General features: G+C 50.7%; 4 protein-coding genes across 9 annotated transcripts in view; 1 reads left to right on the top strand and 3 right to left on the bottom strand.

Moving 5' to 3' along the window:
* LOC139248288 (zinc finger protein 665-like) overlaps window positions 1-22,475 on the top strand; it is a 115,154-nt gene extending 92,679 nt beyond the window's left edge. For 2 of the 5 annotated variants that reach the window (XM_070872070.1, XM_070872067.1), the window contains exons 2-3: window positions 16,955-17,043; window positions 20,929-22,475. In XM_070872070.1, the coding sequence (XP_070728171.1) occupies window positions 21,036-22,301 (1,266 nt within the window). In that variant the 5' untranslated portion in view covers window positions 16,955-17,043; window positions 20,929-21,035 and the 3' untranslated portion in view covers window positions 22,302-22,475. Of the gene's footprint in view, window positions 1-662; window positions 683-1,493; window positions 1,514-16,114; window positions 16,200-16,954; window positions 17,044-20,928 lie in introns of those variants that run through there. The other 3 variants (XM_070872069.1, XM_070872068.1, XM_070872066.1) reach the window with 3 other exon arrangements.
* Window positions 1,430-3,015, bottom strand: LOC139248291 (histone H3). 2 transcript variants are annotated; one of them, XM_070872073.1, is made up of 2 exons: window positions 3,001-3,015; window positions 1,430-1,840 (listed from the first exon to the last, which is right to left on the bottom strand). In XM_070872073.1, exon 2 carries the CDS (start codon window positions 1,838-1,840, stop codon window positions 1,430-1,432), a length of 411 nt encoding a protein of 136 aa, XP_070728174.1. In that variant the 5' UTR covers window positions 3,001-3,015. The 2 variants fall into 2 exon arrangements, with proteins under 2 accessions (XP_070728174.1, XP_070728173.1); XM_070872072.1 differs by lacking the exon at window positions 3,001-3,015.
* LOC139248292 (histone H4) lies at window positions 2,676-2,987 on the bottom strand. Its single transcript, XM_070872074.1, has one exon. It carries the CDS (start codon window positions 2,985-2,987, stop codon window positions 2,676-2,678), a length of 312 nt encoding a protein of 103 aa, XP_070728175.1.
* LOC139248132 (histone H1-like) lies at window positions 3,969-4,406 on the bottom strand. The gene has a single exon (XM_070871881.1). It carries the CDS (start codon window positions 4,404-4,406, stop codon window positions 3,969-3,971), a length of 438 nt encoding a protein of 145 aa, XP_070727982.1.
* Window positions 22,476-27,506: the final 5,031 nt, after the last annotated feature.

The following is a 27,506-nucleotide window of genomic DNA, read 5'->3' as shown; positions in this document are numbered from 1 at the left end:
ACAATAATAAATCAGCAGCTGATAAGTACAGAATAAAATCCAAACTCCCATAACAGACACTGCTAGATATGAGTAAAGCCCACACGCACATACCAGGGACCCATAGATACAGAGTGACACTCTCGCTCACGTACCAGAGACTGAGAGAAACAGACTAAAACCCACAATCACAAAGCTGAAAATGGTAGATACAAAGTAGTCCCCTCAATTCCGTATCAATAATCGACAGTTAGAAAGGAAAATGAATACTGGTATATCATAAAGATATTGCTGGAAATCTCAGCGGGTCAGGCAGCATCAGTGGAGAGAGGAACAGAGTTTATGTTTCAGGTGGATGAGCCTTTATCATCGAACTGAAACGTTAACTAACTCTCTCTCTCTCTCTCTCTCTTCACAGAAAGTGGATTAAAATTTGACTGGATCCTACGGCCGTGAATTGAACCCAGATCAACTAGCTTGGAAGGCAGCTGTGCTCGCCACTCTACCACCATCACACGCATCAAGCGGGAAAGCATCGCTTTCTGTTTTTACACGTGTCTGTCAATCCCACACTGACACACTACCAGAGAGTGACAGATAGTGTCTTTACTATACTCCCAGTCAATCCCACTCTGACACACTGTACCAGACAGGGACAGATACAGTGTCTTTCCAAGAGCAAGTAAAGCGGACAGGATTTAATGTAATAACCCAAAGGCTCTTTTCAGAGCCACCCACACTATCTGTGAAAGGGCTGCTTTCTGTTCTGTGGATCACAATTGTCCCTGATCTAATTTTATACAAAATAGACGGAAGCTGAACGTCAGACCGCTAGTCATTGAACATGTTGGGACAGCCGAATGTGAAGCGGATAAGAGTCGAGTATAAAGGAATGAGCGGTTGATGGGCTCACTGACTTTTATACGGGCAATAATTCCATAGGGAGAAATATATGCATTCTGAACACATTGATCCATGAGGACTTTTATCCTTTTTTTAAATTTGAGTACAGAAGGATGGAATTCCAGCTCAAGGCTAATTTAAAATATCCCAAATAGTATCCGACCTGTGCCCGCATTAAGAGCTGGGTTAAAGGTGAGATACAGATTGCAGACAGCTCGTCCCCTCTCTGGAATCTGTCCCGGTATGTGCAGTGGGATCAATTCACTATCACATCTCCCACTCAGTTAGCGACCCACATTGGGCGGGTGTAGTCGGTATACTGGGCATCTGACTCGCATCTATACATGGATCAAAGCCGCACCGTCAGATAATCACCGCCTGCACTGCATAAAGCCCCAGTTATAATAACACTACAAGACGTGCACGGTGTGTACACGGGACAGTTTGCGTGGAGCGGGTCGCAGCCCTTTCCTTTGCTGATTTGGTGGCTCTGAAAAGAGCCGTTGTTGCACTTGGTGCGAAAGCTTGGAGCCCGGGCAGGAGGAGTCTAGGCCCGCTCCCCGCGGATGCGGCGGGCCAGCTGGATGTCTTTGGGCATGATGGTGACTCGCTTGGCGTGGATGGCGCACAGGTTGGTATCCTCAAAGAGACCCACCAGGTAAGCCTCGCTGGCCTCCTGCAGGGCCATGACGGCCGAGCTCTGGAAGCGCAGGTCGGTCTTGAAGTCCTGAGCGATCTCCCGCACCAGGCGCTGGAAGGGCAGCTTGCGGATCAGCAGCTCGGTGGATTTCTGGTAGCGGCGGATCTCCCTCAGAGCCACGGTGCCGGGTCTGTAGCGATGAGGCTTCTTCACTCCGCCCGTGGCCGGAGCGCTCTTCCGGGCCGCTTTGGTCGCCAGCTGTTTGCGAGGAGCTTTCCCTCCGGTCGATTTGCGCGCTGTCTGCTTGGTCCTGGCCATCTTCTGAACGGATCTCAGCACAATCTGGGACACACGGACTGGGAATGGTCCTTTTAAAGTGTCTATCAGGGCCCGCCCCTGGGCTGTGATTGGTCACAGACCGACCGCCAATCATGTTTCAACCAATCACCGAGAGCGAAAGGGAAGGGCGGGGATTACTGGGCCATGATTGACTGAAATGAAACTGACAGTTCGTCAATTTCAAACAGCCCGCCAATTTCAGAGTCTCAAGGAACAGGGATTAAAGAAACTCTAATTTCCCACCAGCAATCTAAGATTCCGGCTCTTTATAACCTCGATGGTGCCCCATTATAAATCACCAATCCCATTCTCTTTAACATTCCGGTTTGAATTCTGTCCCATTAATGATGGGTCTGTAGCGGGCGGGAATAATTCCCCGGTCATTGCATCCTGTAAACACAAAGTCCCGCATCCATCCCACCAGTGCCGTCCCGTTTCATCAATTGTCACACACAAAGCTCACAACATAACAGGATTATCTGTGAGGGGAGACTGTGTATCCCCGCCCGCTGATTGTGACCGGGACACCTGGAATTTCTGATCTCATATTAAACTATTGTTCTAAAATATTTAATAGTTCCCATATTCCTACAGCGACTGCACTTCAAAAGTACTTTATTGGCTTTGAGAAATCCGATGGCTGTGTAAAGCGCTATATATATCGAAGTGTTTCTTTCCTGTAATTAAATAGCTGAAATAATTTCCCAACCAAACTGTCCACACTGCCATTCCCAGGTCACTGCTCTCTCTGTGAGGCTGTGGGTGGCTCTTAAAAGAGCCTTTGTGTTGTGCTGGATGGAAAGGGTGGAGTTGTTCAGCCGCCGAATCCATAGAGAGTGCGGCCCTGGCGTTTGAGAGCGTACACCACATCCATGGCAGTGACCGTCTTGCGCTTGGCGTGCTCGGTGTAGGTGACGGCGTCCCTGATGACATTCTCCAGGAAAACCTTCAGCACCCCACGGGTCTCCTCGTAGATGAGGCCCGAGATCCGCTTGACACCGCCACGGCGAGCCAGGCGGCGGATGGCGGGTTTGGTGATGCCCTGGATGTTATCACGGAGCACTTTACGGTGCCGCTTGGCTCCGCCTTTGCCCAGTCCTTTGCCTCCTTTTCCTCGTCCAGACATGATGATTCTTCACTGAAACTGTCGCTGAATGACGAACCAACTCCTCCTGGCTCCTTTTTTATAGAGCCGGCCCCGACCTGACTGAGAAAGCGCAGAGTGAGAGAGGCGGGAAGGGGAGGAGACAGAGTGAGAGGTTAAACAGAGAGCGCGGCAGGGGAGGAGACAGAATCAAGATTGAGAGACAGAGCAGAGCTCCGCCTCTGATCTTCCAGCTCCACCTCCAGCTTTCTGCAACCGCCAATTTCAAATTGTTTTCTCCACAATACAACCGATACACAGCGCTCCGCACGAACCCTTACAGACTCGGAATTCATATTCAAGGCTTCCAGGAACCAGAAGCTTTTAAATAAGGTCCTGGTACAATTAACAATCAGGAATATTCCCGCCTATATAGTCCGTTCCCTGTCAATCTCAGACCTTATTCCATCTCCTCTCACAGACCGGTTCAGCACTTTACAAACACCTTATTCCAGCTGATTTTGAGAATCTGGAGTTTGGGGTTTGAGTTGTGAGGCGAGATATCGCCGCCAGTCCCATCGTCTCACAGAGATTCTTCCCCCTGAATCTGTGAAATGACAATGACCAGGAACTGAGACTGGAGCCGGACTCAAACCCCAGTTACAGTGAGGCCCGGTCCGGACATTCCATTCTCTGTGTTTTATTGTAGGCACTGGAGGAGGGGTGTGTGCAGACACTGGGGGAGGGGTGGGTGCAGACACGGGGGGGGGGTTGGGTGCAGGCACTGGGGGAGGGGTGTGTGCAGACACTGGGGGAAGGGTGGGTGCAGACACTGGGGTAGGGGCGGGTGCAGCCAATGGCAACGAGTCACGAGGGATCCCGGGGTCATTTTCAATGATTTCTATCTGGAATCTGAGCCCGGGACAGGGATTATTTGATTCCGGGATCAGCTCTTTTCTGAGAGGCGTGGGTGGCTCTGAGAAGATTCCTTTGGGTTTAAATGTTTAGAAGTTGCCTTTTTATTTACTTTTTGGGCGCTGCTTTCTTGACCTTTGCAGATTTGGACGTGGCCTTGACACTCGGGTTCTCCACCTTTTTGGTCGCCTTCACTTTCTTGGGACTCTTGGGCTTCTTCACCGCCGCCTTCTTCCCAGCCGGCCCTTTCGCTGTCTTTGTTGCTGTTGGTGCCTTCTTGGTGCTCGTTTTCTTGGCTGCTGCTTTCTTTACTGGAGATTTCTTGGCTGCTGCTTTCTTGGCTGCTGGCTTCTTCACCTTCTTTCCCACTTTCTCCTGGGGATCCGTCTTAGCGATTTTGAAGGAGCCCGAGGCGCCCGTGCCCTTGATCTGCTTCAGGGAGCCATTCATCACATTCTTCTTAATACTGAATATGATCTGGGACCCGCGCTTCTCCACATCCACACCTTTGGCCGCCAGAGCCTTCTTTATCGTGGCCAGGGACATTCCTCTGCGATCCTTGCCATCGGCCACAACCTTGAGGATGTTGGTCGCCCAGACACAGACAGATACAGTATCAGTTTTACACTTTGTATCAGTGTCTCCATAATACGCTCAGTAACAGTGCCACACCTTCATGTATTGCACCAGAGAGAGAAACAGAGACATTATCCGTCTTGCACTTCCAACAGTGTTTCCACATCACGCTAAATAACAGTATCCCGCCTTCACAACCAGTACAAGAGAGAACGGATAGCAACAGAGAGGCAGAGAGAGAGGGGAGAGGTCTGAGCGAGAGACAGGAGAGTGCGAAGTCGGGCGGTGAGACACAGAAAGACATGCACAGTATCAGTTCCAGACTGACCTGTGAAGTCCCGTTTTATTCTGGAGAGACAGAAGATGAAGTCTCCTCTCTCACTATATTGTACCAGAGACAGACACATTATGAATCCCACACTGCGGGACAGTGTCAGAGAGTGAGAGAAACAGTGTCCCACATTTATCACTTGCCTGGCTGTGATCAGAGCAGGAGTAGGCCATTTGATCCCTCGAGCATGCTCTGCCATTCAATAAAATCATGGCTGATCTGATCATAGACTCAGCTCCACTTCCCTGCCCGCTCCGCATAACCCTTTTGTTATATCTGTATACTTGTATTTACTCTGTACAGTCACCGAGGGCTCATCCCCTGGAGTCCCAAGGATCCCATAATCCTTTGGGAGCACAGGTATTTAAGGAGGCTTCCCAGGTTGGAGAGGCACTCTGGAGACCTGCAATCAAAGACAAAGGTCACACTTTACTTTGAGCTCACAGTGTTCAGTCTGACTCTTTCTCCACAAACAACAACTTTACTCCATTATCGCTCAAATATCTGACTATCTCCGCCTTAAATATATTCAATGACCCAGGCGCCACAGCTTTCTGGCACAGATAATTCCATAGATTTACAACCCTCTGAGAGAAGAAATTCCTCCTCTTCCCAGTTTTAAATGGGCAGCCCCTAATTCTAAGATTATGTCCCCAAGTTTTAGTTGCCCCTATGAGTGGAAATATCGTCTCTGTATCCACCTTGTCAAGTCCCCTCATTATCTTATAAGTTTCAATAAGATCACCTCTCATTCTTCTGAACTCCAATGTTTTTAGGCCCAATCTACTCAAACCTATCCTCATAAGTCAATCGCTTCATCTTCGGAATCAACTGAGTGAACCTTCTCTGAACAGCCTCCAATGCAAGTATATCCTTCCTTAAATACGCAGACCAAACTGTACACAGTACTCCAGATGTGGCCTCACCAATACCCTGTACAGTTGTAGCAGGACTTCTCTGTTTTTATACTCTATCCCCCTTGCAATAAAGGCCAACATTCCATTTGCCTTCCTGATTACTTGCTGTACCTGCATGCAAACTTTTTGTGTTTCATGCACAAGGATCCCCAGATCGCTTTGTACTGCTGCACTTTGCAATTTTTCTCTATTTAAATTATAATTTGCTTTTCTATTATTTCTGCCAAAGTGGATAACCTCACGTTTTCCCACATTATACTCCATCTGGAAGTAGATCTGAGTCCATGATCAGATTAGCCATGATCACACTAAATGGCGGACCAGGCTCGAGGGATTATATGGCCTACTCCTGCTCCTATTTCTTATGTCCTTATGGGCCACATTTATGCTCACTCACTTAGCCTGTCTATATTCCTTTGCAGATTTTTTGTGTCTTCCTCGCAATTTGCTTTCCCACCCATCTTTGTATCATCGGCGAACTTGGCTAAATTAAACCAGATCCCATCATCCAGGTCATTAATATTGATTGTAAATAGTTGAGTACCCAGCACCAATCCCTGCGACACCCCACTAGTTACTGTTTGCCAACCGGAAAATGACCCATTTATCTCGACTCTCTGTTTTCTGTTCGTTAGCCAATCCTCTATCCAAGCATATATTATTCCCAATCCCGTGAGCTTTTATCTTGCGCAGTAACCTCTTATGTGGCACTTTATCGAATGCCTTCTGAAAATCCAAATACACCACATCAACAGGTTCCCCCTTATCCACCCTGCTCGTTACATCCTCAAAGAACTCCAGCAAATTTGTCAAACATGATTTCCCTTTCATAAAACCATGCTGTTTGATTGAATCATGCTTTTCCAAATGTCCTGCTACTGCTTCCTTAATAATGGACTCCAGCATTTTCCCATTGATAGATGTTAGGTTAACTGGGTGATAGTTTCCTGCTTTTTGTCTGCCTCCTTTTTTAAATAAGGATGTTACATTTGCGGTTTTCCAATCTGCTGAGACCACCCCAGAATCCAGGGAATTTTGGTAGATTACAAACAATGCATCCACTATCTCTACAGTTACATTTCATAAGACCACAGGATGTAAGCCATCAATTCCAGGCGACTTATCCGTCTTTCGTCCCATTATTTCACCGAGTACTACTTCATTCGTGATAGTGATTGTAATAAGTTCCTCCCTACATATAACCTCTTGATTATCCACTTCGATATTACTCTCAGTGACCGAGTGGTTGACTCTAATAGAAACATAGAAACATAGAAAATAGGTGCAGGAGTAGGCATTCGGCCCCTCCAGCCTGCACTGCCATTCAATGAGTTCATGGCTGGACATGCAACTTCAGTACCCCATTCCTGCTTTCTCGCCATACCCCTTGATCCCCCTAGTAGTAAGGTCTTCATCTAACTCATTTTTGAATATATTTAGTGAATTGGCCTCAACAACTTTCTGTGGTAGAGAATTCCACAGGTTCACCACTCTCTGGGTGAAGAAGTTTCTCAAACTAAACTAATCTCAAACTATTTCTGTCAGATATTAACTCCTGCGCGGTCCCAGCAAAAACTCCCACTCCCTCGTCCCTCCGATGTTTTTGCAGGATTGCTTTGTGAAGACAGCTGAATGGGGAGAAATTACAACATGCTGCAGTGCAGAGGGACCTGGGGATCCTTGTGCATGAAACTCTTTTGGAGTTTACCTGAAAAACATAAACATTAATCCGTGCCCCCCGACCTGGATGACACACCAGACATTTACAAGGCCCTTTTTTCATTTTTTTTTTTGTGTTTTTCTTTTTTTTGCGGTTTTTTTTTTGGGCACTAATATCACTTTTTTTTTTTCCAGTGCCCCCTATAAAAGGGGAGGCGGACACTAAAAGCACCGGCAATTAAAACAAATTAAACTTTAAAACATAAAATCAAAATAAAACTTGGTTGCCGGGCGTGATGATGCACTCCAGACCCTCCAGTGCCCACCTCTCGCGGAAGGCCACGAGCGTACCGGTGGACACCGCGTGCTCCATCTCCAAGGACACCCTGGACCGGATGTAAGAGTGGAAGAGAGGCAGGCAGTCAGGTTGAACGACCCCCTCGACCGCCCGCTGCCTGGACCGGCTGATGGCACCCTTGGCCGTGCCCAGGAGCAGTCCTACGAGGAAGCCCTCGGACCTACCTGCTCCCCTCCGCACAGGGTGCCCAAAGATCAGGAGAGTGAGACTGAAGTGCAGCCAGAATTTCAGGAGCAGCCCCTTTAAATAATAAAACAGGGGCTGCAACCTCGTGCACTCAATAAAAACATGGAACACGGACTCCTCCAGACCGCAGAAATTGCAGGCGGCCTGGGAGTCCGTGAACCGGCTTAAAAATTTGTTGCACGGCACTGCTCCGTGCACCACCCTCCAGGCCAAGTCCCCGATGAATAGTGGGAGGACTCCCGCATAGAGTGCCCTCCATCGGGGACCACTGCCTCCTCCGGACGGCAAGATGGTACGCCATGGCGTGTCCGGACGGCCGGCGAGGATGGCAAAGTTGAGAGTGTGCAGGAGCAGCCCGTACAGGAAACCCCTCCGCGCGGAACTGAAAACCACGGAGGAGATTTCCCTGAGGTGGCTCAAGTTGTGAGGCGCTGGCCCCTGAGGGTGGTTCCGGGGTTTGGCGCCGATGAGGAATTCCGTCCGGACGGGGGTCAGTTCGGACGGGATCTCCCCACGTGCTTGAGCCTCCTTGATGCACCTAACAGAGTCAGGGCCCAAAGCTGTTTTTAGCGACTCGATGGCTTCAGCCGCGCGGCGGACGTTGGCTGAATTTAGGCGCCACGCCAGCGTGCCTGGCGCCATCCAGCCCGCTCCTGCGCCATCGAGCAGGTCCCTGACCTGGTCACCTCACCAGCCACAGCCCTCTCCTCCGACCGCCACATAAAACCTCGGTCGTGGAGGTACGGATTCCCGAGCAGCGGCTCCTGCAGGACAGCCGCCACTCCAGCCGGCGGAGAGCTGCGCTTGGTGGAGACTTTGTTCCAGACCCTGATGAGTTCCTTGTAAAAGACAGGCAGCTCCTGGAGGGCGGTCCTGACACCCCCCAAGTTCATAAACAGGAGCTGCATGTCGTAATTGAGGTCGCGCTGCTGGCGGAAGAAATACGTCGCCAGAGCACACCACCTAGGAGGGGGCTCGACGTAAAGGTATCTCTGCAGGGTCTGAAGACGGAAAGTCGCGAGCTGGGCGCTGACGCACACCAACGACTGACCGCCCTCCTCAAGCGGGAGACTCAAGACCGCGGCAGAGACCCAGTGCTTCCTGTTGTTCCATAAGAAGTCCACTAGATTCTTCTGTATCTTGGCGACAAACGCAGGGGGAGGGGTCAAAGTGACCAGCCGGTACCACAACATTGCGGCCACCAGCTGGTTTATGACTAGCGCTCGACCCCTGTAGGACAGCACTCGGAGCAGTCCTGTCCAGCGCCCTAGGCGAGCGACGACCTTGGCCTCCAGCTCCTGCCAGTTCGCCGGCCAGGCTTCCTCGTCGGGGCTAAGGTAGACTCCCAGATAGAGGAGACGGGTCGTACACCAGGCAAAAGGCCTGAGCTCCTCCGGCAGGGAGTCCACCCGCCACTGACCCACCAGGAGTCCGAAACATTTCTCCCAGTTGATCCTGGCGGAGGACGCGGCCGAGTAAATCTCCTGGCACTCACGCATCCTCCGCAGGTCAGCGGGATCCTCTACCGCGAGGAGCACGTCATCGGCGTAAGCCGAGAGGACGACCTCCACGCCCGGCCCTTGCAGAGCCAGTCCCGTCAACCTCGTCCGCAGGAGGTGCAGGAAAGGCTCCACGCAGATGGCATATAACTGGCCGGACATGGGGCATCCCTGGCGCACCCCTCTCCTAAAGCGAAGGGGCGCCGTCAAGGACCCATTAACCTTAATCAGACACTCTGCGGCGGCGTACAAAAGTCGGATCCGGGCGACGAAATGCGTCCCGAACCCGAAAGCGTGCAGAGTTCCGAGCAGATAGTCGTGATCCAACCTGTCGAACGCCTTCTCTTGGTCGAGAGATAGGTAGGCTACCGACAGACCAGCCTCCTGGGAATGATTGATGAGGTCCCGGACCAGATGGATGTTGTCGTGGATTGTCCGGCCCGGGACCGTGTATGACTGGTCGGGGTGGATCATGTGGTCCAGCACGGCACCGAGGCGAGCATACATCGCCCTGGCGAAGATCTTGTAGTCCGTGCTGAGGAGGGAGACCGGGCGCCAGTTCTTAAGGAGGCGGAGATTGCCCTTCTTAGGCAGCAGGACGATGACTGCCCTGCGCCAAGAGAGGGGCATCTCCCCGGTCGCCAGACTTTCCCCTAGGACCCGCGCGTAGTCGCACCCCAGGACGTCCCAGAACGCCCTGTGGAACTCCACGGTCAGCCCGTCCAACCCCGGGGTTTTTCCCCTCGAGAGCCGGTCGAGGGCACCGGTCAGCTCCGCCAGGCTTAGCGGAGCTTCCAAATTTTCACCGCCCTCCGGGCTGACTTTTGGCAGGTCCTCCCACAAAACTCTATGCGCTTCCTCGCTGGACGGATCCGGAGAGAACAGAGCCCCGTAATATTCACGGGCCCTGTTGTTGACGCCCTCCGGATCCAAGACGAGAGAGCCGTCGTCGGCCAGCAGCGTCAAGAGCTGCTTGCGGACACTCTGCCTTTTTTCCAGCGAGTAGAAGAAGGGGGAGCCGCGGTCCAGATCCCGTAGGAACCGGATCCGCGACCTCACGAACGCGCCTCGGGACCCGACGAGCTGCAGGTCCTTCAGCGTGGCCTTCTTCGCTTCGTACACCGTCCGCAGGGCCGGGTCCCCGACGACTTGACCGAGACGGGACTCCAGGTCGAGCACCTCTTTTTCTAGGCGCCCGACCCTGGCTGCCGGCCTCTTGGTCGACCCCCTCGCGTACTCTTGACAGAAGACACAGACGTGAGCCTTGCCCACGTCCCACCATAGCCTCAAGGAGGGGAAGCCCCCCTGCTTCCTTCTCCAGTTGGCCCAGAATCGACGGAACGAGTCCTGGAACCGCTCGTCCTCCAGCAGCCGGTTGTTAAAGTGCCAGTACGCGGACCCCGTCCTTGCGCGGAGCGAAGCAAGCTCCGCCCACACCAGGTGGTGGTCCGAACACGGCACCGGCCGCATGGAGGCCGCCGGGACGCAGGAAACGTTCGCCCGAGACACGTAAAGGCGGTCGACTCTGGACCATCCTACTCCAGGCCTCACCCAAGTAAAGGCGCTGGAGTCGGGATGGAGATTTCGCCAGACGTCCACCAAGTCGAAGGACCCGACCAGGTCCCTCAACTTCCCCATCGCCGTCATGCTCTGCGGGGCACCGGAGCGGTCCCTAGGTGCAGTTAAAATCCCCCCCGAGGACAATGCAGTCGCCGATGTCGACGGAGCCAAGAAGAGCGGACACCTCTTCGAAGAAGCGCATTTGCTGCGGGCCTGGCTGAGGGTACGTACACGTTCATGAGATGGAGCGGCACGTCCCCCAGGCGAACCGTTACGTGCAGCAAGCGGCCTGGCATGGGCTTCTCGACCCCCAAGATCTCCGGCTAAAAATGCAGGGCCAGCAAGATGGCCACCCCACTAGAAGTGGCGGTGAGGTGGCTCATGCGGACCTCTCCTTGCCATTCCAGGAGCCACGTGGCTTCGTCTCCCGGAACGGTGTGGGTTTCTTGCATGAAGCACACCGCATATTTCCCCTCCAGCAGGAGCAAAAAATTGTTAAATCTACGGCGTGCCTCTCTGCCGCCGTTGATGTTGAGGCTGGCTATGGTTATCTCCATGACAAAAGCATAGTGCAACCTCTACCTAACCTATTGTGGGGGGGGGGGGGGGGGAGTGGAGTCGTTTGCTGACCTCCACTCCTTCAGCAGCCCAGCGAGGAACTTTTTGAGCCGGCGCAGCTCAAGGCCTTGCGTCTTTGATAAGGGCCCGCCCGCGGTCATGGTTTTAGCGGCAGCGCGGACGGAAGCGATGAGCAGCCCCGGCTCGGATCATCTTTCCCGGGCCAGATGGGCTCGGTTGCGGCGACCCTGGCTCTCGACAAAAAAGTCCCGGAGTACCTCTACGGGAATGAGGGGGGACTCAGCGGCGGGCACGAGGAGATCCACCGCCTCACTGGCAATGGACTCGAGATCTTCACCCGCGTCCTCCACCGAGTCCCCGTCCTCCTCCGGGAGGTCGCCGCTAGCAGCCGGCCCGTCGACCGCACGAGGTACGGCAAACGGCCCGGCCGCTCCATCCGGCCCTGGCTCTGCCCCGATCCCACCCCCAGGATCGTCGGCAGAGGAGTCCCCACTGGGCTCTTTTAGAATTGGTGCTGGGTCGGGGAGCGACAGCGGAAGGGGTTCCTCCTCCGCCCCAGGAACCGGGGAACACGGAGAGACCTGGTCAAAGAAATGAACCAGGTCCTCCAAGTCCCCCAGCCCCAAAGTAGGGGGCAAGGGTTGTTGTTCTTCCCCTTCCCCGCCGCCACCTCCCGGCCCAGCGTGTACAGATTCATTAAAATTGCTAATACTTTGTATTTCTGCCGGGTCGAGCAAGTCCCGGGGGAAGTTGGATATTGGCTGGGCGGGCTCGGGTTCGGCCTTTTTGGCCCCGCCCGCCTCAGTCCCCGGGACGCTCGACCCGGCGGCAACGCATTCCTCTGCTGGCCCCACGCCCCCCATGACAGGCAGATCTTTCACACCATCCCCGGGAGGCAGCGGCTGGGCAGCCTCGACTGTCCCACCCTCCCCGGGGACAGATTCCTCGCGCCTATGGCGCGGTTTGGGGGCGCCGGTGGGGGACGCGTGACACGCGGCGGGCACCGACTCCTCCGCGGAGGGATGTTGTTTCCACCCCGCCTCATTGGAGCGGCGCCTCCTTTTGTTCCTGGGGGGGCGCGGAGGCAGGGAGACCTCCATGTCTGCCGAGGCCTCCCGCTCCACCCACCCCTTTTTCTTGTCTTGCCCGCGCCAGAGCCCCTCTGTGATACTGATCAAGGGCTCGGGCACGGGCTCAGGGCACTCAGCACTCGCCGGTTACGGGGTTGGGCCGAGCGCGGTAAATAGATTATCTGGCGCACCGAGGGGACCCGCCTCTAGATGTTTTGTCTTCTTCCGTGCCTTCTTTCCGGTCGGACGCTCTCCCTCCCCCCCACTGGAGGCCGTGAAAACAAAGGCCTCCGACGATGCCCGCGCACCTATGGCTCCCGGCACGCGGACGCAACTAGGGGGATGGGTGGCGGCGGCGCCAGCCTTGGCCGCCTTTGGTGGTTTGGCGGCTTTGGAGGCGGGGCAGTTCTTGCGAACATGCCCCACCTCCCTACAGGCATGGCACCGCACGCCGTCCGATGTCCAGAAGACACGGTAGGCATTCCCCTCGTGCACCACATTAAAATTGCCCTCTGTTGTCTCCTCCCGCGCCAGCCGGACAAAGAGCTGGCGGCGGAAGGAGAACACATGGCGCAGGCTGTTCTCCCTGAGGCCGAGCGGTATGGGGTTGATCCCCGACCTTACCTCCCCCAGTTGGTGTCGGTGAGGGAGGAGGAGCTCAGCGGGAACAAAGGGCGGAACGTTCGATAGAATGACCCTCTGCGCGGTGGCCTCGAGAGGGGCCACCGGCAGGAACGCCCCGCCCACCGTGAGCCCCTTTTCAATGGCCAGGGACACCGCTCGCTCCGACCCCAGGAAGAACACGGCCTTCCCAGACATCTTGGAGGCTGCGACAATGGCCGAGGGGCCGAATACCCCAGCCATCGCCCGCACGCACTCCTCAATGCTCATTGTGGGGTGAGTGTAGCTCTTGACCCCGTTTTTCTTTGTAATGAGTCTGAAAGGTGGCAGGGCAGCAGGTGGCACAGGAGGTGCCGTGGATGTGGACGCCGCCGGCGCATATGTCCTAGCTGGCCCTGCCACCGGCGTAGATGGGGTCGCCATCACGGGGTCCCTTTAAGGGCCACACCCACCCCAAAGTCACAGGCCTTAATGGTCTTAAGTGGCCTCGTTTGAATGTATGAACAGAGGGAGCTCTGAAAGAGGCACACCTCTCCCCTAGTTGGCAATTGGGGAGGGGCCTTGCTCCCTCTGCTCAGTTGTTTTAATTGTTTTTTATTACAAAATTAGGAGGAAGGGCTCTCAGAGAGAGAGGGGAGAGACAGAGAGAGAGAGATAGAGTGAGGGGGTGTGGGAAAGAGGGAGGCTGCGAGGGCAGGTCTCCCCTCACAGCAATGGGTGGGTGCACTCCCCAGATGGCAAAACAAAACACAGTCTTTGGGGTGGGGGGAGATGTCTTCACCTGGGGCAGCTGGAGCCACACAGGCACACACTCCCAACGATGTTAACCAGGGTAATCAATAGTTATCAGCCTGGTAGCTCCAACTATCCCAGGCTAGGCAATGGGGGAGGGGAGCTTCAGTGGTGTGTGGGGCCTAGTTGTAAGCAAGAACCCCACACACACTTCCACACACACACACCCCCCGCGATGTTCCGGCCCTTGAAAGGTCTTCCTTTCTCCCCCCACCAATAAAACAATGTCTTTCGGGGAATGCACCAACACCCACCTGCAGAATATTGCAGAATCTCCCTCCCTCCACACAGGTTGTTGCTCTTTCCACTCTCTCCAACTTTCTGCACTCCACCTCTCCCTCCGGATGTTGATTGGGTAGCAAGCCACCCTTCCCTCCTATTCCTGGGCTGTTCTCAGGGCTCACTCCAGGCCTTCCAGACAGGAGCAAAGCTCCTTCTCTCTCTGCAGCTTAGCTCCAACTGAATAGGCCACACCTCCACTGCTCCACCATTGGCCCTTGTGCATGAAACTCTTTTAGGAGTAAACAAAAAACATTAAACCGTGCCCCCCGATCTGGGGGAAACACCAACATTTACAATGCCCTTTTTTATTTATTTTTTATTTTTTGGGGTTTTTTTGGGCACAGAATTGAATTTTTATCCAAGTGCCCCCTACAAAAGGGGAGGGGGACACTAAAAGCACCGGTAATTAAAACAAATTAACTTAAAAACATAAAGTCAAATTAAAATTTGGTTGACGGGCGTGATGATGCACTCCAGACCCTCCGGTGCCCACCTGTCGCGGAAGGCCGCGAGCGTACCGGTGGACACCGCGTGCTCCATCTCCAAGGACACCCTGGCGCGGATGTATGCGCGGAAGAGAGGCAGGCAGTCTGGCTGAACGACCCCCTTGACCGCCCGCTGCCTGGACCGGCTGATGGCCCCCTTGGCCGTGCCCAGGAGCAGTCCTACGAGGAGGCCCTCGGACCTACTCGTTCCCCTCTGCACAGGGTGCCCGAAGATCAGGAGTGTGGGACTGAAGTGCAGCCAGAATTTCAGGCGCAGCCCCTTTAAATAACAAAACAGGGGCTGCAACCTCGTGCACTCAATAAAAACATGGAACACGGACTCTTCCAGACCGCAGCAATTGCAGGCGGCCTGGAAGCCCGTGGGTGATCCCAAAAGTTAGTTTGCAGGTGCAGCAGGTAATCAGGAAGGCGAATGGAATGCTGGCCTTCATTGTGAGAGGGATGGAGTACAAAAGCAGGGAGGTCCTGCTGCAACTGTATAGGGTATTGGTGAGGCCGTATCTGGAGTACTGCGTGCAGTTTTGGTGACCTTACTTAAGGAAAGATATACTAGCCTTGGAGAGAGTACAGAGACGATTCACTAGGCTGATTCTGGAGATGAGGGGGTTACCTTATGATGATAGATTGAGTAGACTGGGTCTTGACTCGTTGGAGTTCAGAAGGATGAGGGGTGATCTTATAGAAACATTTAAAATAATGAAAGGGATAGACAAGATAGAGGCGGAGAGGTTGTTTCCACTGGTCGGGGAGACTAGAACTAGGTGGCACAGCCTCAAAATACGGGGGAGCCAATTTAAAACCGAGTTGAGAAGGAATTTCTTCTCCCAGAGGGTTGTGAATCTGTGGAAATCTCTGCCCAAGGAAGCAGTTGAGACTAACTCATTGAATGTATTCAAATCACAGATAGATAGATTTTTAACCAATAAAGGAATTAAGGGTTATGGGGAGCGGGCGGGTAAGTGGAGCTCAGTCCACGGCCAGACCAGCCATGATCTTTTTGAATGGCGGAGCAGGCTCGAGGGGCTAGATGGCCCACTCATGTTCCTAATTCTTATGTTCTTATGTTATGTAAACACCCTGCACGGAATGATCCCAAATTGAGCATTTCCAGGGGACAAGGCTCCCAGCTTTAATCATTCTCTGTCCTTTCCCCCCAGGCCCAGTTCCTTTGTTCAGATTCTGATAAAAGTAAATTGGGAAAAGTGCATTTTGATTTTTACAGGCTCAATTATTGCAGAGAGCTGCGCATGCGCGGCTCAGCCCCACCTCCTGTGTCGATTCCCAGTGAGCACAAGAGCGCATGCGCCCTCCCCTCCCCCAGTCCTGCCTGTGATCACCATTCACTCAGTAAACGGAAGAAGATGTTTTCAAACAGCCGGAAATGGAGAGCCCGCGGCCCCGGGGTAAGGCAGCGAGCAGCAGCCTCCTTTCAGCAGCGCAGCGCTTTGGGAGCGTGTCCGCAGATGGGCTCAGAGACCGGCACTGAGTCCGGGGGGAGTCGGGGTCTGTGTGCAAGGGGCGGAGTGGAGTAAGAACCAGTGTCAGTGCGTGGTGTGAGGGAGAGGCCATTCTCGGGCTGTGTGTGGACAGTGTGTGTCCAGGGGGAAGGGAGACAGAATGGGCAGAATCTGCTGTTTACAATCATTGCTGCTTTCTCTCTCCTAACCAGGAGTGAACGTTCCTGGTTTAGTTCCGTCGGGGGCTGTTTGTTTGTCAGAGGCAGAATGGAGCAGGAACTAGTTCCGGAGCATGGAGTGAGTGGGGGGAGGGAGAGGCCATTCTCGGGCAGTGTGTGGACAGTGTAAGATAACAGAGAAAGTAAATCACCTCGCTCTTTCAAATCGTTGCTGCTTTCTTTCCCCAAATCAGTAGTGAATGTTCCTGATTCAGTTCCAATCTCACCGTGTCTGTTGTTCTTGGACAGTGAACAGTGGAAACATAACCTGGCAGTGAGGATGTGAGGAGTTTCACAAAGTGCATCTATTGCAGGAGAGGAGTGTGGGAGAAAATATTTTAAAACTGGTTATATTGTCTGGTGCATTGAGTTCTCCAGAACCGTGTTGCTGGTGATCGAGAGATACATTGTTCTTCTCTCAGATCCATCATAATCTTCACCTGCATCTTGTGACTAATATTGTTCTTGTATGATTATTCTCAGAGCAATATTCTTCAACCAGCCAGAACAAATGTGAGCTTTCCTCCACCCGGAACATGAGGAACAGTTCAGGCAGCTCCTTCTCCCACACAGTAAGTACATTATCACTCACAGAGCGTAGGGACAAAGAACTGGCCTCAATCCTATTATCACAGGCAGCAGAATCAGTCAGTCCCACAGTGATCCGAAGTGGCAGAGTTACATTGTGAATTTTGCAGCCACATGATGCAGTAGAATCAGATGCTGTTTCACCATTGAAACCGATCACACTGGCAGGTACATGAAACACCCACAATCACTTGCCAGAAACTGGCAGGTAGAGAATAAAACCCCTATCGGAACAAATAACATAGATAGTATAAATCGTACTCTCATATCAGAAGCTGATGGGTACAGAGCAAAAGCCATATTCAAGTTTCAGAATCTGACGGATTCAGTATTTAACCCCCAGAACATACCAGAAGATGACAGGTGCAGAATAAAACCCACATTCCTGTACCATAGACTGACAGATACAGTATACAACACACACACATATATATGAAAGTGACAGTAACAGAATAAAATCCGCACTTGCACACCAGAGAGTGACAGGTAAAGTGTAAATCCCATGTGCACATATCCAAAAACTGAAAGGCAGTAAGTAAAATTGGTACTTGTATCGCAGAAACTGATAGGGGCAGAGTAAAACCCACACGCACATACCAGAAAAATGAAGGTAGAAGGCAAAATCTTCACTCCCATATCAGAGAAATACAGGTAAAAAGTAAAATTGATCCTCACGTTCACATACCAGATACAGAGTAAATTCCACACTCTCACAGCAGGAACTGACAGGTACAGACTAAAACACACAATCAAGTAGCAGGAACAAATGGGTACAGATTAAAACCAGACCAACATAGCAGAAACTTAGAGGCACAGATTAAACCTCAACACACATACCAAAACCTGACGGGTACAGAAGAATACACACACTCGCACATCAGAGACTGAGGATACAGTATAAAACCCACACTCACATATCACAGGCTGAGATATAGTATAAAACCCACACTCACATATCAGAGGCTGACATTAAAATCCACATTCCCATAACATAAATTGACAGACACAGTGAAATGCCATACTCACTTATCAGTACTTGACAGGTACAGAGTAAAGACATTTCCATCGCAGAAACTGACAGGTACAAAGAAAAGCCCACTCTCAATTAAGCAGAAACTGGCAGGGAAAGAGTAAGGCCCACAATCACATATCAGAATTTGACAGGTACAGAATAAAACCCAGACTCCCATAACAGAAATGGAGAGATACAGAGAAAGGCTCACACTCACATACCAGAGACAGATAGATACAGAGTGAAAATCAGACTCATTTACCAGAGACTGACAGATTCAGCATAAATACTCACCTCCATAACAAAAATTGACAAAGTAAAACGAATACCCTATCAGGAATTGGTGGTACACAGTAAAACAATACTAACATACTGGAGAATGACGGGTATGAAGTAGAGCTCACATTCACGTAACAGAGATGGACAGATCGAGCACAAAACACACACACTCACACACCAGGAATGGAAAGATACAGAATGAAACCCACAGGCAATTACCAGAAATTGACAGGTACAGGATAAAACCCACACGCTCGTATTAGAAACTGACACACACAGTAAAACGCTCATCCACATACCAGAGATGGGCAGATACAGAGTCAATCCACATTCATATACCAGACACCCACAATATAAGAAAATAAGAACATAAAAAATAGGAGCAGGAGTAGGCCATACGGCCCCTCGAGCCTGCTCCGCCATTTAATACGATCATGACTGATCCGATCATGGACTCAGGCCCAATTCAATGCCTGCTCCCCATAACCTCTTATTCCCTTATCCGTTAATAAACTGTCTATCTCGATCTTAAATATATTCAATATCCCAGCTTCCACAGCTCGCTGAGGCAGTGAATTCCACAGATTTACCACCCTCTGAAAGAAGAAATTTCTCCTCATCTCAGTTTTAAATGGGTAGCCCCTTATTCTAAGATTATGCCTCCTAGTTCTAGTCCCCCCTATCAGTGAAAACATTCTCTCTGCATCCACCTTGTCAAGCCCCCTCATAATCTTATATATTTTGATAAATCGCCTCTCATTCATTCTTCTGAATTCCAATGAGTAGAGCCAACCTCTTCTCATAAGTCAATCTCTTCATCTCCGGAATCAACCTAATGAACCTTCTCTGAACTGCCTCCAAAGCAACTATATCCTTTCATAAATATGGAAACCAAAACTGCACGCAGTATTCCAGGTGTGGCCTCACCAATAACGTGTAACCTGTATAACTGTAGCAAGACTTCCCTGCTTTTATACTCCAGCCCCTTTTCAATAAAGGTCAAGATTCCATTGGCCTTCCTGATCACTTGCTTTACCTGCATACTAACCTTTTGTGTTTCATGCACAAGTACCCCCAGGTCCCGCTGTACTGCAGCACTTTGCAATCTTTCACCATTTAAATAATAACTTGCTCTTTGATTTTTTTTCTGCCAAAGTGCATGACCTCACACTTTCCAACATTATACTCCATCTGCCAAATTTTTGCCCACTCACTGAGCCTAACTGTGTCCTTTTGCATATTCTTTGTGTCCTCCTCACACATTGCTTTTCCTCCCATCTTTGTATCATCAGCAAACTTGGCTACGTTACACTCAGTCCCTTCTTCCAAGTCGTTAATATAGATTGTAAATAGTTGGGGTCCCAGCACTGATCCCTGTGGCACCCCACTAGTTACTGATTGCCAACCCGAGAATGAACCATTTATCCCGACTCTCTGTTTTCTGTTAGTTAGCCAATCCTCAATCCATGCTAATATATTACCCCCAACCCCGTGAACTTTTATCTTGTGCAGTAACCTTTTATGTGGCACCTTGTCAAATACCTTCTGGATGTCCAATTACACCACATCCACTTTATCCACCCTGTTCATTACATGCTCAAAGAATTCCAGCAAATTTGTCAAACTTAATTTCCCCTTCATTAATCCTTGCTGACTCTGCCTGACTGAATTTTGCTTTTCCAAATGTCCTGCTACTGCTTCTTCAATAATGGACTACCAACATTTTCCCAACAACAGATGTAAGGCTAATTGGTCGACAGTTTCCTGCTTTTTGTCTGCCTGTTTTTTCACCGAGTGCGGCTCTCAGGCCCCAGGTAACACCCAGTGCAGCTCTCGGGCCCCGGGCAACACCCAGTGCAGCTCTCGGGCCCCGGGCAACACCCAGTGCAGCTCTCGGGCCCCGGGCAACAACCAGTGCAGCTCTCGGGCCCCGGGCAACACCCAGTGCAGCTCTCGGGCCCCGGGCAACACCCAGTGCAGCTCTCGGGCCCCGGGCAACACCCAGTGCAGCTCTCGGGCCCCGGGCAACACCCAGTGCAGCTCTCGGGCCCCGGGCAACACCCAGTGCAGCTCTCGGGCCCCGGGCAACACCCAGTGCAGCTCTCGGGCCCCGAGTCAGAGCCGCCAAGCCTGGCACCAGCAAACCCTGGGGGCAGTGCCACCCGCACACCACTTGCATTTATGCAGCAGGCCCAGCAATTCCCAGTCGCTCTATCAGGGAGGGCGCTGGATGTGGAAGTCTCTCCCTGACCTCCTGTGTGGGTCTGTTCGTTGCATCAGTTTGAGCTGGAGTGGGGAGGAGGGAGAAGCTGCTGGGTTTCACCCCCAGTACTTCTGGGCCCAGTGGGACCAACAATTTCCCAGGTGGGACTGTCACGGGAGGTGGGTTCCCTTTCCTGAAGGACAGTCATGACCCAGATGTGTTTTTATGACAATCCGGCAGCTTTCATTGTCACTTTTTTCGAGTGCTGGCCCCACAAATGACCAGATTCATCAAGCTCAATTTCACAAACTGCCTTTGTGTTTTTGTGGGTTCTCTCTCACACTCCCTTTTACCTGTTTGAAATTCACTTTATAGGGTATTAAAAGGGGAGGATTTGTAGACTGGAAGCTCAAACCAAACATCACTTCAAGATCTGACAGTCACTCGATACATCGGGACTGGAATATCATCAGCTTTTGACCATGGAAGCAGAAGGCACCGTTCACAGTGGGGAGAAACGGTACACGTGCTCTGTGTGTGGACAAGGCTTCAGCCAATCATCCAACCTGGAGAGACACAAGCGCAGTCACATTGGGGAGAAACCATGTAAATGTGAGGACTGTGGGAAACGATTCAACTACCCGTCCCAGCTGAAAATGCACCAGCCATTTACCTGCTCTGACTGTGGGAAGGGATTCACTGCATCATCCCACCTGCTGACACACCAAGTTCCCACTGGGGAGAGGTTGTTCATCTGCACGGAGTGTGGGAAGGGATTCACTGTATCATCCAGCCTGCTGACACACCAGCAAGTTAACACTCGGGAGAGTCCGTTCACCTGCTCCGACTGTGGGAAGGGATTCACTGCATCATCCCACCTGCTGACACACCAGCAAGTTCCCACTGGGGAGAGGCCGTTCACCTGCTCCGACTGTGGGAAGGGATTCACTCAGTTATCCGCCCTACTGAGACACCAGCGAGTTCACACTGGGGAGAGACCTTTTAAATGTTCTGACTGTGAGAAGAGTTTTAAAAGCAAACAGCAACTCCTGACACACCAGCGAGTTCACACTGGGGAGAGGCCGTTCACCTGCTCCGAGTGTGGGAAGAGATTCACTCAGTCATCCAGCCTGCTGACACACCAGCAAGTTCACACCGGGGAGAGGCCGTTCACCTGCGTGGAGTGTGGGAAGGGTTTCACTGTATCATCCAGCCTGCTGATACACCAGCAAGTTCACACTGGGGAAAGACCGTTCTCCTGCTCCGACTGTGGGAAGGGATTCACTCAGTTATTCGCCCTGCTGAGACACCAGCGAGTTCACACTGAGGAGAGACCTTTTAAATGTTCTAACTGTGAGAAGAGTTTTAAAAGCAAACAGCAACTCCTGACACACCAGCGAGTTCACACTGGGGAGAGGCCTTTTAAATGTTCTGACTGTGAGAAGAGTTTTAAAAGCAAACAGCACCTGCTGATACACCAGCGACTTCACACTGGGGAGAGGCCGTTCACCTGCTCCGAGTGTGGGAAGGGATTCACTCTGTCATACCACCTGCTGAGACACCAGCGAATTCACACAGGGGAGAGGCCGTTCAGCTGCTCTGAATGTGGGATGGGATTCACTCGGTCAGCCCACCTGCTGAGACACCAGCGAATTCACACTGGGGAGAGGCCGTTCACCTGCTCAGAGTGTGGGAAGGGATTCATTCGATCATCCAACCTGCTGAGCCACCAGCGAGTTCACAAGTGACTGCAGGGGTTGGATTCTGCTGTTATTGCTGTTGTTAATCACATCCTGGACTGAATTGTGTTCATTCTGACAGTTGGGGTTTATATCTCTTGTAACGCTAATGTTAATAACTCCTGTAGCTGGACTGGAATTTAATATTTGATATATCGACACATAAATTAGTGTTGCTTTCAACACATTGCTGTGGATTTTTGTCTTTCCCACCTGAATGTTTAGCATCACCTGGCTGGAGCTGAGAAAGGACAATCTGGGGGGAGGATCATACAGGGGGAACAGAATTTCAGCCTGGACACACTCCTTCAGGGCCACACTAAGATCACTTCATTCCTCTGAACTCAAATGTGTATAGGCCCAACCTATCGTCATAAGTTGACCCCCCTCATCTCCGGAATCTACAGCAGACATGAGCAAGGACCTGAGGCTTATTGAAAGACACATTTCATTACAGACAAGGTTACACTGGGAGAAATGTTCAGTTAGAACAGAAGAAATGGGAGCAGGAGTAGGCCATTTGGCCCCTCAGGCCTGCTCCGCCATTCAATAAGACCATGGCTGATCTGATCATTGACTCAGCTCCACTTCCCTGCCCGCTCCCCATAACCTTTTACTCCCTTATCACTCAAAAATCTGTCTATCTCTGCCTTAAATATATTCAAAGACCCAGCCTCCACAGCTCTCTTGGGCAGAGAATTCCATAGATTTACACCCATCAGAGAAGAAATTCATCACCTCAATTTTAATTGGGCGGCCCCTTATTCTAAGACTATGTCCCCTAGTTTTAGTTTCCCGTATGAGTGGAAATATCCTCTCTGCATCCACATTGTTGAGCCCCCTCATCATCTTATATGTTTTGATAAGATCACCTCTCATTCTTCTGAACTCCAATTTGTATAGGCCCAACCTACTCAACCTTTCTTGATGAGTCAATCCTCTCATCTCTGGAATCAACCTAGTGAACCTTCACTGAACAGCCTCCAATGCAAGTATATCCTTCCTTAAATACAGAGACCAAAATACAGAGTCCATTACAGGCAAAATGCCAAGCAAACCAGCAGCACACTGGCACCTTAACCATGTCTCATCGGTCTACAGGCTTTTCTTAAATAGATTTGCTGAGTGGATATAAACTTATACAAGGTTTGCAGGCGTGATGCTCTATTCACATATTGGAGGTAGAAGAGATGCTGTGAGGTACTTTCAGTAGCTGAAAGTGATTAACAGACTAGGTTTTGTGTTTAGTGAGCCTGGGCGTGTTACCAATACCAGCAAAATCGGGACAGTGCAGCATGGATATGAAAGTGGCTAAGTGACACAAACAGAGTAGTGGTGAACGGTTGTTTTTCAGACTGGAGGAAGTGGAGTTCCCCAGGGGTCAGTACTGGGGCCGCTAATGTTGGTGCATCTTTCCTCCCAGGGGTTTTGTAGGATCTTGCGGAGACATCGTTGGTGGTATTTCTCCAGCAACTTGAGGTGTCTACTGTACATGGTCCATGTCTCTGTGACATACAGGAGGGCAGGTATTACTACAGCCCTGTAGACCATGAGTTATGTCACAAATTTGAGGGCCTGGTCTTTAAATACACTTTTCCTCAGGCGGCCGAAGGCTGCACTGGTGCACTGGAGGCAGTGTTGAATCTCGTTGTCAATGTCTGCTCTTGTTGATAAGAGGTTCCTGTATGGTCCACGTTGTCCAGGACCGCGCCATGGATCCTTGATGACTGGGGGGGGGGGGGGGGGGGGTGGAGGTTTGTGGAGTACCTTTGTCTTACGGATGTTTAGCGTAAGGCCCATGCTTTCGTATGCCTCAGTAAATACGTTGACTATGATTTGGAAGTTCAGCCTCTGTATGTGCGCAGACACAGGCATCGTCTGCGTTTGGTAGCTCGACGACCGAGGTTGGGGTGGTCTTGGACCTGGCCTGGAGACGACGAAAGTTGAACAGGTTCCCACTGGTTCTGTAGTTTAGTTCCACTCCAGCGAGGAGCTTGTTGACTGAGATGGAGCAATTCTGGGTACCGCATTTTAGCAAGTATGCGAAGGCTTTGGAGAGGGTGCAGAAAAGATTTATGAGAATGATTCAGGGATGAAGGGACTTCAGTTACGTGGATAGTCTGGAGAAGCTGGGGTTGTTCTCCTCAGGGCAGAGAAGATTGAGAGGAGATTTGACAGAGGTATTCAAAATCATGAAGGGTCTGGACAGAGTAGATGGAGTGGGATTAGCTGACGCTCTTGCAGATAGCCGGCATGGGCTCGATCGGCAAAACGGCCTCCTTCCATGTTGTAACCAGTCTCTGATTCTAAGATGAAGAAAAACCTGTTACCCAGGATGCTCCATCTCCCGAGCACTGGGACCCAGTTGGGAACAGAGACCCTGAAGCCCCGTCCATTCTCTGTTCCTGAACCAAGATGGCCATGCATGCGCCCTGATCCCGCCCTGTGCAAGATGGCGGCCAGTGACCCTGCTCACCCGGGCCTGTCACCATGGGGCATGAGGGCTCTAATTTGGGTTCTGAGATTTATCTGTATCTAAACCGTGCTGTACCTGCCCTGGGATTGTTTGATGAGATAGTGCAGAGGGAGCTTTACTCTGAATTTAACCAGTGCTGTACTTGCTCTGGTAGTCTTCGACAGGAAGGTGTCGAGGAAGTGTTTCAATACATATGAAAAATGACGGACAGGGAAAGACCATCTGGTCCATCAAGCCTGTCCCACACAATTGCGCTATATCACAGCATATACACTCCACTCCACCCGAATCCATGTGATCTCCTGGGAGAGGCAAAAAAACATGAAAAAAACCCAGGCCAATTTGGGAAAATAAAATATGGGAAATTCCTCTCCGACCCATCTAAGCGATCGAAACTAGTCCAGGAGATCACTCTGGCCATTAAATTCTCTGCAGTACCTACCTTCTGTAAGTGTTAATCTCCGCCGCAGCCACAAACAAATCCAGCTTTTGCTTGAAGGAATTCAGTGAGTCTGCATCCACCACATGAGAGGGCAGCTTGTTCCAGAGGTCTACTATTCTCTGGGAAAAGAACCACCTCCTGACATCTAACCTAGATGTAGCCTTATACAACTTAAATTTGTGCCCCTGATCCTGCCTAACCTACTTCATTGAAATAAACGGTCAGCTGGAAGACTTTCACGTTCATTATCTTATAAACCGCAATCATATCCCCCTAAGTCTACGCTACTCTAAGGAAAAGAGTCCCAACTTTTTAACCTATCTTGATAACTAAGATACTTTAGACTTGGAATTAGTCTAGTGGCCCTCTTCTGCACCTTTTCCAGAGCCTCAATATCACCCACCTTGTGAGGAGACCAAAACTGGACACAGTATTCCAAGTGCAGCCTGACTAAGGTATTGTATCAGGACAAAACAGTACGCCTCGTCTTATACTCCATTGTCCTATGGATACACCCAACGCCCTATTTGCTCTAGCTATCGCTGCACAGCATTGCTCATGTACCTTTAAGGATGTATGCACTAGAATGCCCAAATCTCTTTCCATCTCCACCAGCTTTAATGCCTTTCCTGAGAGGGTTTACGAATGTTGAGCATTTGCCCTGCCCACATGCATGCCACTGAACTTATCTAAGTTATACATCGTTTTCCAGTCCAGACTCCCAACACCTTAAGATCTGCCTGAATCAGACGAGCCTATTCTACAGTTCCAGCACTTGCACAGATCTTCATATTTCCAAATTTGCAAACTGTGCCCCCAACCCCAAAATCCAGATCCTTAATATAATTAGTGAAAAGCAACGGTCCCAGCACTGATCCCTGCGGGACACCACTGGTGACCAGTCTCCAAACAGATCCAAATCCATCTATAACTGCTCTTTACCTGCATCTTGCCAGCCAGATCTGAATCCAGCTCAATATATTTCCACTAATACCAGAGGCTCCCATCTTACAGAGAAGCTTCTTGTGTGGTATCCTGTCAAAAGCTTTTTGAAAATCTAAGTAGACAATGTCTACTGGGCTTCCCTCATCCACCAACTTTGTAACTTTTTCAAAAAATATAATTAAAATTGTGAGACATGAAGTCTTTTTTTATGAAGCCATATTGGGTGTCCCCAATATGTCCCCTCCTATCCAAGTATTCATATCTTGCATCCCTTATGATTCAAGCATCTTACATATTGCTGATATTAAACTGATGGGCCTATAGTTACCTGGGTCTGCCTTGTCACAATTTTTTTAAATGGGGACAACCTTAGCCTCCTTCCAGTCTGTAGGAACCATTCCAGATTGCAGTGAGCTATTTAAAATACAGGCCAGGAGCTCGCACAGCACATGTCCCATCTCCCGGAGGACCCTCGGGTGGGTATTATCCGGCCCTGCTGCTCGATCTATTTTCAAGTTCTTAATTTTTTCTAAAACAATCTGGTTATATAAGTTAATGTTACTGATAAAACTAGTATTATTAAATTCTAATATTTGAGCATCATTTTCAAGGGTGAATACTGATGCAAAGTACTCATTTAATATTTCCGCCATACTCAGTGAGTCCTTTGTAACCTGTCCTTGAACACCCTTCAGTGGCCCAAAACAGTCTTTGATAGTTCTCTGACTCTTCACATAACTCAAAAAGCTCTTCCCATGACTGCCACAGTTGTCCACAATCCTTTTTCCCATTAGCCTTTTTGCTGATCGAATAGCAGCCTTCGTTTTCTTTAATTGTTCCTTGTATTCACCCTATTTATTTGAGTGTTAAATGATTTAATTTATAGAGACATTTCTGTTTATATCTGATTTGTCTTTGTACAGAGCCAGTCGGCCACCTTGGCTTTTTCTCACCACATGTCTATCTTTTGATTTTGTCTACATGTTGGTTTTCAACATTTTTAATCGTATTCTTAAAAACTTTCCATTTATATTCAACATCGGTCGCATCAGCACCGAGGGGGGTTGGCCAATTTACCTGTTGCAAGTCCTCTGCCATTTTGGAGAAGTTTGCCCGTCTGAAATGTGGCGCGAGTCGCAGGTTCTCAGTCCCTTTGGTTCTCCCGGCCAATTGGGAGCGTATAATGTGATCAGTGTTGCCCAGATGTTCCCCCACACCAGGTCAGGCTCACTACTAAACACCAGATCCAATATATAACTTTCCCCAGTTACTTCATTAACATGTTGAGTCAGGAAACAGTCCTGTATATTGTCAATAAATCTTTCAGCTGCACTTCCCCCAACAGCAGGTA

The sequence above is a fragment of the Pristiophorus japonicus genome, unplaced genomic scaffold (assembly GCF_044704955.1).
Source record: "Pristiophorus japonicus isolate sPriJap1 unplaced genomic scaffold, sPriJap1.hap1 HAP1_SCAFFOLD_29, whole genome shotgun sequence".
NCBI classification, from domain to species: Eukaryota; Metazoa; Chordata; class Chondrichthyes; family Pristiophoridae; genus Pristiophorus; species Pristiophorus japonicus.
This window is presented reverse-complemented; position numbering and strand designations above follow the sequence as displayed.